Source organism: Pteropus alecto, unplaced genomic scaffold (assembly GCF_000325575.1).
Source record: "Pteropus alecto unplaced genomic scaffold, ASM32557v1 scaffold45, whole genome shotgun sequence".
In the NCBI taxonomy this organism is placed as follows: domain Eukaryota; kingdom Metazoa; phylum Chordata; class Mammalia; order Chiroptera; family Pteropodidae; genus Pteropus; species Pteropus alecto.
In genome coordinates this window covers 21990834-22002395 of record NW_006442491.1, presented here as the reverse complement: position 1 = coordinate 22002395, position 11562 = coordinate 21990834, and the positions used below count along the sequence as shown (strand labels likewise).

Below are 11562 nucleotides of genomic sequence, written 5' to 3'. Positions count from 1 at the left end.
ACTTTGGTCCAAGCCCCTTTTTGCCTCCCATCCATCTCATCAGCTAAGATCCTCCCATCCTGCAACCATCCCCAGTGATTAACCCAGCCTCCTGACCACCCGCTCTCTCAGCCCCACAAGTGTCAAAGGAGACAGTGCCCCAGGTGCTGCCCCCCAAACATTTCTGCAGACCTACAGCTCAGTCCCCAGGAACCCCCACTCCAAGCCACTCAATTCCCATGGTGGTCATTCAGGAACCATGGTGGGCATCCTTTATTAGGTCTAAATAAGGACCCCTGCATTCTTGTACTGAGGTAGGAGTTCTTGGATTTTGTACCGGGGTGCTGTGATGGCTTGGACAACCCTCAGTGGGGGGAGGCATTTCTGGGGTGCCAGAAAAATGGGATAATGAGGTTTAGTCTTCTTGTTGAAGCTACACAAATTCAGCGTCAGAGAATTGGGGTTGTAAACCCCTTTCTTCTTGTGCCGGATTGGAGTGAATGGTGGAATTTGGCGAGACTTCACCAGCAGCTGCACCAGGTCCTTCCGAAAGATATTCCAGCTGTTCTCCATGAGGAACTTCTGGCACATATCTTCATCGCTAAAGGTAAGACATAGACGCTGAGGCTCGCACACCAGCTCCTCCCTGTCCCTTTGCCCTCCAGTCTTGCCTCCTACCACTCTTTGCAACCACTAAACACAATGTGCTCCATCCCACTTCTGTGCCTGTCCTAAAACTCTTCTCTCCACCTCCTTTACCTTTCCACACTTTCTTCCCCTAGACCTGCGCGGTTCCACGTGATGGCCATGAGCCACATGTGGCTACTTAGTACCTGAAGTGTGTCCAGTCTGAACTAGAGATGTGCTGTGAGTGTAAAATACACATCTGATTTCAAAGACTTAGAACAAAAAAAGAAGGTAGAATATCTCATTAACAATTTGTATGTTGATGACATGTTATAATGATACTACTTTAGATACGATAAATTTAATAAATTATTAAAATTAATTTCACCCATTTTTTTTTACATCTTTAATGTGGCTACTGAAAATTTTAAGTTACAAATGTGACCATTAGCCATCAAGGAAACGTAAATCAAAGCCACAATGAAATACCACTTATGCTTACTAGGCCTGCTATAATTAAAATGACAGATAATAAGTGTTGATGAGGATGTGAATCTATTGGAACAACTGTTCCAATACATTACTGATGGGAATGAAAACTGGTGCAGCCACTTTGGAAACAGTCTGGCAATTCCTCAAAAGCTTAAACAGAGTTAACTTATGACTCAGCAAGCCTATTCCTAGTTATATACCCGAGAAAAATGGAAACATATGTCCCCGCAAAAACTTGCACAAGAATGTTCACAGCAGCATTATTCACAATAGCCAAAAAGTAGAAGCAACCCAAAGGTCCGTCATCTGATGAATGGATAAATCAAGTGTGGTATATACATGCCATGTAATGTTATTTGACAATAAAAAGGAATGAAGTGTTGATAACATGCCGCAACATGGATGAACCTAGAAAATACTATGCTAAGAAGCCAGTCATAAAAGAACACATATGGTATGATTCCACTTACATGAAATATCCAGAACAGGCAAATCTATAAAGACAGAAAGCAGACTGGTAGCTGCCTTGGACTGGCCTTGGTGCCCGGGCACGGCTCTGCCCCTGCCCTAACAGCATGTGCGATGGGAGAGGGGAGGAGGGTGGCACGCGCTCAGCACTCATCGGTTTATTTCCTTCTGAGACAACAGCAAGGGAGGGCATGTTCAACTTCCACTGACTCACCTGTACTCTTACCTAAGGAGGCCAGCCTAGTAAATCACTAACAGATTAGAACATTCTTCCGGCTAGATTTTATTGACCAGATCTGAGTCGACTTTCATCTATAGAAATCAACTTAATAAAAATCCAGAGGTCAGAGTGGGCTACGAGCTGGTCCTGTTGGTCTCAGTGGTGTACCAAAGTCAGCTCCTACCAGCCCACAAGAGCTGACTGTATGCATCTCTTTTCAACTCCATGTTCAATGACATCAGGTTGGTAACTCAAAAGCGGCCATGGTGGGAGTGTGCATGCCACAAAAATTGGCAAACACTTCAAAACGGGGTTACCTTCCACCTCCCAGAGAGTGGGTTGTTAAACATTCACCAGCACACCACTGGAGAGTCTCCACTTAAAAAGTTCCATTAACTCCCAATTTCTTACATAATAACACTATCTAACTGACTTAGCATTTACCATGTGCCAAGCATTTTACATTTGTTAACTCATTTAATCCTCACAACCACCTCATTTCACAAACACAGAAACTCAATAAACCTTATGAGGGGGCAAGCAGGCGATTACAAATTCTTAGGGGGTCTTTTTTTTCCTAAAACAGACAAGATTCCATGTCACCTCCTGATGCTAATGGGCACACTGATTTCCAGTGTAGTTTTTCCTGAACAGGGTAGCTCTTCCAAAGGCCTCAGCTTCGCACAGGTGTTTTAGTTCCAATCCCTGCCTCACTTGGACTGTCCTTGCAGGCTGTACAACTTCAACCCATGACGCCCTTAACCCCTATCCATGCCGAGCAATCCCAGCACTGGATCCCACTCTGTGCTTTCATTTTTTAGGCTCTTTTTCATTTTGGCCCTCGGAGACTTCCCTTTTTTGCATACTCAGCTATTGGTTATATTCTCCACGGTCTCCCTGTGTTATGTAGGGGGACAGGTTTCAGGTTATCTAGTCCATGGCATTCACAGGACAGGTGTCTCGGCTACTGACTGTGTGATCTTCAGGATGTCACAGCCCCTTTCCTGAGCCTCGCGGTCCTCAATTAAAACATGGAAGATTTGAGCTAGATAATGGGATATGATTTCTGCCTGCTTTAGCAGTCTAGAAAACCATGAGTTCCACAATTAATGAATGAGCCAGAATTCAATCAGTCAGCAGTATAGATGATTGCGGGAAAGTGCTGACTTGGGCAGCACAGACGCTGAGCGCCCAAACATCTGCCACCCTCGAGTCTATGTAAACCTTTTCTGAATTTCAATTCAACAGACATTAACTGCTACCCGTCACGTGCCAGGCATCATAAGAGGCGCTGAGATTCCTTAACTCCTTCCTTATCTGTTCTTTAATTTACTAATGCTTTTTCTTAAATCTACTTTTACTTAATTATTTACTTTGGCTTTATTCTAAGCAATAAGATCTCTTGGATCATGGGTTTAGTGAGCTAGTTGTGTTATTTTTCTAATTCACACTAGAATAAATACATGGCTGTTAAACTTAACAGTGTCAAACCAGGTGCCACCTAAAATCATCTCGTAAACTTTCAGTGAATATGTTCCACACTTTGGGAAACACTGATCTAGTTCAATTTTCTTGCTTTGCAGATTGGAGTCTGAAGCCTAGAGGAGGGGAAATGACTTATCCAGTGTCATACAGATCCCACATCAAATCCTTTCATGTGCTTATGGGACATGGCAGCAGTAACTCTACAGAGCTGTTTGCCTTTACACCTCCTCTTTCTCTACCGCTAGAATCACTTGCTTCCCACATCTGCCAGCAAAACCAAGTCTGATTACAACATCACCACAAGAAAAAAGAGGAGGATGTAAAATTGTATAATCAGTATGATCCCCATTATGAAACTTTGTGCGCCTGAATGACAAATGCATATTTGGCACATATCCATGTGGTAAAAAAAAAAAAAAATACTAAAAAGAAATACATGAAATGCTAGTTGGGATTGTTGGAGAAATACAAATGATTTTGGTTTTCACCTTTTTAAATGTTCAGCATTTTCCAGTTTTCTGCAATGAGTATGCCCCATTCATTCAACATTTATTGAGCACCTACCAGGTACTGCACAAGGGCTAAAAATCTGAGGTGGATAAAGCCCTTCATGGAGCAATTAACCAAATGGAAGGGAAAGAACTGTACAAAACACATAGCTCTCAACAGCTATAATACAATGCGTACGGTCAATAAAAGAGCTGTGGAGAGAGCATGACGAGCGTACAGAAAGGGGCGTTTACCCCAACTGGGGGTCAGTCAGGAAAAGTTTTCTGCAGGAGATGAATTTTAAAGAATGAGCAGAAATTTATCAGAAAAAGAGGGGCAGGATTGGGAGATGGCATTTCAGGCAGAAGGGCCTGCAATGGCAAAAGTGAGTATGAGCGGGGTCCAGGAGGTGATCTGTCTGGGCTGCTGGAGTGGGTTAGAGGTGGCAGGAGGTGCTGTAGGAGAGTTGAGGGGTCAGACTATGAAGGGCCATTTATGTGGCATTGAGTCTGCACCATATCCTGTAGGCAGTGAGATACCACTAAAAGGCTTTGAGCAGGAGGGTAACATGGCCAGATTTGGGTTTTGACAAGAGCACGGTATGTAGTATGGATCTGGCAAAGGGGAGACTGAGGCAGGGGAACCAGTGGTAAGACTGTCACAGGTGTCTACAAAGGAGGTTCCAAACTGGGGTGGGGAGCATGTCACCCAGGGAGGTAAATAAGATGAGGAAGGTAGTAGAGGTATATAAAGAAAATAGCAGCACTTCATTTATATTTCTCTTTGTCTTATTCTTTTTAAAGACCTATTTTTGTATGTTTTTATAATGTACGTGATACATTAGTACAGCACTATATAGATATAATAAAAATTAACATGTTATTTATATTACACATATATTTTAGAGAAAACACACTCAAACACTTTTTAGTAATAGAGTGTAAGATCAAAGCAATTTTGTGACTACTGGTGTATGCAATAGATTAATTTTTACATAAAAAATAAAGTTTTTTCACATTATAAAAATACTCTGGAAATTTTGAAAACTAGAGAAAAGTAAAAAAAGTTTTTATCGAATCTTTCGAGATAGCTATTTAGTTGTTAAAAGTTATAAAAGTAACATAGCATCATTACCGAAAATTTGGAGAAGAAAAAAAAATCCACTTCTAATGTCACTACCCTGACACAGCTTCTACAGAGTATATCTATTTTTTCCTCATTATGAAAGCAATGCATACTCATTGCAAAAACAAATGTGACAGAAATATGTAACTATAACTAGAAAGTCCTTTTTAGTGCCACCTTTCAGAGAGAATGGCTATTACAAATTTGGCAATAACACAATTATCGTTTTTACTTATTTCCTTCTAGATTTTTCTCACGCTTTTACAAAAGGTAGTCATAGTATATACACAATTTTGTACCCCGTCCTTCTCATTACCATTATGTCACCCATTTCACCTCCTGCTATAGATGCTATAGAGCCAGTAAACTTATGATTTTTAATAAAATAGTTATAGTCTATCAAGGGAATGGACCATAATTTTCTAAGCTATCTCCTTAGTGTGACACACATGGGTAGTGGTGGTTGTTTTACTATTATAAATATGGCTGCTATGAACATCCTAATGCACATAGGTTTCCTCATAATTTAGTTATATAATAATAAATTCACAGGTGGACCATTGCTTCAAAGGGCAGAAACAGTTTTATGGCCCTTGAAACATAATGCTAAAATGATCATCAAAAAGATTGAGCCAATTTAGAGTATAGCAACAACTACCAGTTTCATTCCACCCTTTTCTGCATTAGGTATTATCGTTTTCTCCTTTTACTAAAATAACAGGTAAAAATGTGTTCATTTGATCTGGTGGGGTGTACGCACACACCCAGCACTGACCTGGGGTAGTCGATCTTGAACTTGGATAACTTTTCTGCTACCTCGCTGTCAATCAGTTCGCAGAATTTTTCTTTTCTCATCCTTATCACCTCAGTTCCCAGGCTCATGAGGATCAAGGGCCGCCTGTCTTGCTCGCTGTCTGGGAGGAGGATCTGGTGAAGACCCTAGAGAAAAGAAGTCTCAAAAAGTTTGACCTCAGAGACTATACATTTCTACCAGCAGACTTTCAAGATGGGAAAAACAAGGCCCCAAACAGTAGGTGATCTGGTGGGGTGAATGACCATCTGGGGTCATTCAGCAAGTGATGGGGAAAAGTCCAAGGCTCCTTTTGCTATGTGACATCAAATCCTCTGACTCCTCGAATTAGAAGAGCCCATAAGGCCCTTTGTCCATGTCCTACCTCCAAGAAGCAGGCTCTCCAAGAATCACACTCATACTGTCACTCTCCGGGGGACAGTATTTTACAAGTTTTCCCTTGTATCCAATCTCAACTTTTCCTTCTGCCAAGTAAGCCCATTTTCTCTTCCTTAGGACTACAACAAAAATCAACAGCTAGAGCTATTCCTCCTAGATCTTCCTTTTTGCAGCCACCAGACCCTCCCCCATCCTTTTCTGCAGGTCTTTGCTCATAAATGCATGTTCCTGTTGAGTTTCAGTTCTTTCTCCATCCAGTATGGACTTTGGGGACCACTGGCCTCCTCTCTGCATCTTACGATGCTCCTTTGGCTCCCCGACACAGACTCCTATTTAGTTATATCTGGAAGGGGGACAGAGATTAACAGGCAGACCTGCTTGTTTTATGGACAGCACAACCCCTTTTTAAGAAGACACCCTGAGATGGGGCAAAGCCGGGACTAGCACCCTTGTTGCTGAACTCCCAATCCAGTGCTCACTCCTCAGCCTCTCAGCTATTAAGACTCAGGCAAGGAGGGAAGTAGAGGTCAGTGGCCCCAAAACTCATAATGCCCCACTGTCTTGGTCTTAAAAAGCAAAAAGGCCATAAACCAAGAGGTCTGCTCTGTGGAGGCCATGTGGCATTGGGAATATCCCTAGCTTCAGAAAGAAGACCCAATTGTTTACTTATTATGTGACTGTGGGCAAGTTATACCTCCTTGGGCCATTGTTTGCTCGTCTGTGAACCAGACGTCTCAGAAGGATTCTGAATTGGAAAGATGTAAAGTGGGATTTGGAACAATCCCCACGCCCCCATCACCATTTAGGTTCTAGACCTTGAAGTATGACCATCTGCAAACTCTTCAGTGCTCTGAGCCCTGGCCTTGTCTCTCCCTCATAAGACTGGAACGGAGATGTGTTATCTTTCCTATGAAGTTGTTAAAGGTCCAAACAAGATGGTATGTGTGAAGAGACACAAAGCACCTTAACGTCAGTTAAGCTCAGTATAGTAGGCAGGAAGGTCCTTCTAACCAGCGCCAGGTCTTGTACAGAAACCAGAATAGTTGCCCTTTAGCCAGTTCCTACTGTGTGGTGGAAATATACAGTATATATAAATTTAATCCTTACGGCCATCCTAGGATATAAGGATTATCATCTTCAGATGTAGAAAATAAGGCTCAGAAAAGGAAATTTACTTGTCAAAGGTCATATATCTTACAAGTACAGTTACAATGACCAGGAGGTGATGATGATGATGATGATGATGATAGCACCATCTAACCTTTCCTGAGCATCACTAAATTCCAGCCCCTCTTGTAACTTTCGTGTATATTAACTCATGTAACTCTCACGATAATCCTACAAGGTGAGTACTGATGTTACCTCACTGTACAGAGGATGCTGCAGACGTTAAGAAACTTGTCCAACATAACACAGCATGGAATCAATAAAGCTAGGATTTGAACCCAGATTGTGTGTCTTCACAGTCCATGCTTTTAACCACTATAATATGAGGAAACTGAGGCACAAAGAGGTTAAGTAACTTGCCCAGGGACAGAAAGTGCTGAAGGCAGGATTTGAACCCAGTGACATGTTCAGGGCCTCGCTGTCAGCACTTCTATCTACTCCAATCCATCCCTAAGGCCCCAGCTGGGATCAGGTCCCTTCTCTGCCTAGACACTTCAAATAGCTTCCCGAAGCACCCAGGATAAACTAAAACTCATTGTAGTCACCAAAGCCTGGGCTATCTCACCATGCCCGGCTTTCCAGCCTGGCCTCTTGTTGCCCCTGCTTTATTTACTCTGTTCCAGCCACATCACCCTTCCTGCCAGTACTCTCAACATGATAATCTCCTTCCCACTCAGGCAATGAACTTGCTATTCCTCCATCTGGAACATTCTTCCCTCGTAGCTTGTTCTTTTCATCATTCAGGTCTCAGCTTAAACATCGCCTTCTCAGAGCACCTTCCTCGATAACCCCATTTAAAAAGTCCGACGCCCCTGCCCCCAAAACCCAGTTTTCTATTCTGCTCCTAACGGCAGGATACAACTTTCTAAGTGTTTGCTAATTTACCTGTTTCTTGTCTATCCCCAAACTAGATTGTAAGCTCCATGAGGGCAGGAATAATGTCAGTTTATTTGCCCACACTGGTACCTTGTGCAAAGTTTAAAGCATGGTAGATGCTCAAAAAATATCTGCTGAATGAATGCTCAAATGGAATCTCAGAACATTAGAGCGAGCAGCTCATCCAGGTGAATGTCCTCATTTTCTGATGAGGACACAGATTCAGAGAGATAAAGTGATCTATCCAAGGCCATACAGCTAGCTAGTTAGAAGTAAAATATGATATATCAGCTTATACCACCCCATTATATCATTTCCTTTCTGCTCTGCCCATGGCTCTGGCCTGCCCAGTCTAGACCGTCTCTGAGGCCTCAGCCTGAATGTCGCCTAGAGAGGCTGGTTTCCCTAATGTCTACTCGCTTAAAACCTGGGTCTCTCTACTCTGAGACCTGACTTCTGCTTTTTCCAGGGCTGACCCAGCTCCACCTCCTGCTCCCAAGACAAGGAAAATATGGTCTCCTACCTTCTGGCAGGTGAATACAGTAACAACTGTTACCATTTATTCTCCTACAAATGAAGCCAGTGCCTTGAAAGCAGGGAAAGCTGTGTCTTACCAAAGGCACATCATGAGACATCCACAAGTATTTAAAAAGGGTCATGTTAACAACTATTTGGGGTAGGGGGCTTCTATGCACTGGGCCCTACGTGGTGAATGAAGCAGTGAGGTCCTTGCCGAATCCCACTCCAAAGCCTGCGAGGTCTTCCTAGAAAATAAAATCCGAAGTCCTTGTTCTGGCATTGCAGGCCCTCTTCTCACCACCTACCAAACTGGGCTATGCCTTCCCTGCCCTCCGGGGCCTCCATTCTACCCAGGGTGCCAAGCATCCCAGCTCCTCTACTTTGCAATGTGCCAGGCTGCATTCGTGGGCCCAGGTGCCTGGCCTCAGGTGGCCTGTATTCAGTCCTGGACTTGTCACTCGGAACCACTGACAAGCTACAGTGAACAGTGAGAAGGCTGGAAACTACATTGCCTGAAATCTAGCTGAAGGAATGAAGGACGTTTTGCCTGAATAAGAAAATGAGCAACAGGGCATTGGCACTGTGCCTGGCTCTATAAATGCTCAATGAAAAACAAAACAGCATTCTTTAAATACCTAGGAGCCATCACATGGCAAGGAAGCTGATTTCTTCTGTTTTGTTTGGGGGTGGGGGAGGAGCTAGTTAAAAGTCGCAGCAGACAGAGTTTTACTGAAGAAAAGGAACTACTTCCTAAGAGCTCGAAAATATTCAATTGGCATTGACCAAGGGCCATGTTAGGGCCTGGGGCTCCGGACAGTACTGGGCTGATGACCTTGCCTCCAAAGACACACAATCCAGCAGGGCAAGAGCATTAAGAGCCCACCACAACATGGGTGAGAGGGGAGAAAGAGGCTCCTGGAGATGCTGTAACTGAGGAGCCGTGGAATGGGCATGGCAAGGGAGCAGCTTCCCCAAATACGATGACCACACACAGGGCTCCAGGAAACAGCCCTCCCCAGACAGACCGAGGCCCAGTGCTACTTTTCAGAAAGCCCCCATGCCTCCTCCACGCTGCCTACCCTGTCGCCCAGCTCCGGCACCAATCACCCAGCTCTTACATCAATCAACTCATGGCCACACTCGTTTCATCCATACGTCTCCTTCATTACTGGATAATCATTTTTTAAATAGACTATATGTTTCAGAACAATTTTTGACTTACAAAAAATTAAGATAGTACAGAGTTCCCATATAGCCTGCACCCAGTTTCCCAAATTGAGAAGATAGTACAGAGTTCCCATATAGCCTGTACCCAGTTTCCTGTTAAAATCTTACATTAGTATATCTTACAAGTAATGAACCAATATTAATACATTATCAACTGAAGCCAATGAGTTATTTAGATTTCCTGTTTTTATCTAAAGTTCTTTTTTTGTTCCACAAACTTATCCACTAGGGTTACATTACGTTACATTGTCATGAGTCTTTAGGCTCCTCTTGGCTCTGGCAGTTTCTCAGGCTTACCTTGTTTATGATACCTTAACAGGTTTGAGGAGTACCGGCCAAGTATTTTTGCAGGATGCCCCACTACTAGAATCTGTCTTATTTTTTTCTCATGAGTAGACCAGGGTTATTGGTTATAGAAAAGAGGACCACATAGATAAAGTGCCATTTTCATCACATATCCCATTTTTATCACTGGCTATAGTAGTGTTTCTCAGGTTTCCTTACTGTAGAGTTATTTATTTTTTCTCCTTTCCACACTGTACTCTTTGGAAGGAAGTCACCATGTGCAGCTCCCACCTAAGGAAAAGGGAGTTCTACATGTCCTTTCCTTTAGGGCAGAGTATCTACATAAATTATTTATATAGAATTCTTCTGCATGGGAGATTTGTCTCTTCTCTATTAATTTATGCATTGTTTCAGTATATACTCATGCATGTTTATTTTATACTTTGGGTTATAATCCAATACTACTTTATTTTGCTGCTCATATTGCTCCAGCTTTGGCTATTTGGAGCTCTTTCAATTAGTCCCTGTGTCTATTTGCTATGCCCCCATTAATGTGGCTTTTTTCCCCCAACACTTCCTTACTTCCTGGCACTACAGAATACTCCAGGTTCATCGCGTATATTTCCTGCCCTAGTCCTAGCATCAATCATTTCCCAAGGAACCTTTGTTCCTCCTATGGAAGAATGGTATTAGAAACCAAGATTCAGGTGTCAAGTGTGCTCATTGTTATTAGGGGTGTCATTTCTTTTAGGCCCCATCAGCTGGCACAGCAGAAGATATATGTTTATGTTTATTTATAAATCTTTCTAGGTAACCGTCTGTATCAATATTAAGCTAAACATGAGTGCACACTGATGTCTTCAACTCTAATCCATTACCACCTAGATCATTATAGCCTCCTGCCCTTGTTTATCTGTAAATTCCCACTCCAATAGTGAAAGTTGGCTCTTACCATCTGCCATTCATTTATTTAATTGATTCATTTCAGTACCTACATATAGCAGAATTGCTGATTCCTATCACCCATGGGAAACAACTTTATTAACTAGAATACAATGCCCATGTGCAATTCCTTTTGCTTTTAGTCTTACAGACTCTGGGCATCTCCAAATACTTAGGTCAGCACACTTTTCCCCCGCTTACTTCACAGAGGTTGTTTCATGCATTTGTAATATCATGAGATCCTCTTATCATAGTCTATTCCTTCCTGGGATCCCCCTGACCTCCTAGATGATTTGTTTCATTTTTACTAATTACATACTTTAAGGTTCACTCTGTGCTGTAAAGTTCTATGGGTTTTGACAATGCTTAATGTTTTAAATCCACCATAACATTATCACACAGAATAACTTTATTTAAAAGTTTTTTGAATTTTTCAGAATAATTTTACTGTCCTAAAAATCCTGTATGCTTT

At 42.5% G+C, this 11562-nt stretch overlaps 1 protein-coding gene across 11 annotated transcripts in view; it reads right to left on the bottom strand.

The window, feature by feature from the left end:
* Positions 1 to 224: 224 nt before the first annotated feature.
* Positions 225 to 11562, bottom strand: part of CNBD2 (cyclic nucleotide binding domain containing 2) — a 54085-nt gene continuing 42747 nt past the window's right edge. For all 11 annotated transcript variants that reach the window (XM_015597306.2, XM_015597303.2, XM_025039994.1 and 8 more), the window contains 2 exons: positions 5661 to 5824; positions 225 to 580 (listed from right to left, as the gene is read on the bottom strand). In XM_015597306.2, coding sequence (XP_015452792.1) covers positions 262 to 580; positions 5661 to 5824 — 483 coding nt within the window. In that variant the 3' untranslated portion in view covers positions 225 to 261. The remainder of the gene's footprint in view (positions 581 to 5660; positions 5825 to 11562) is intronic.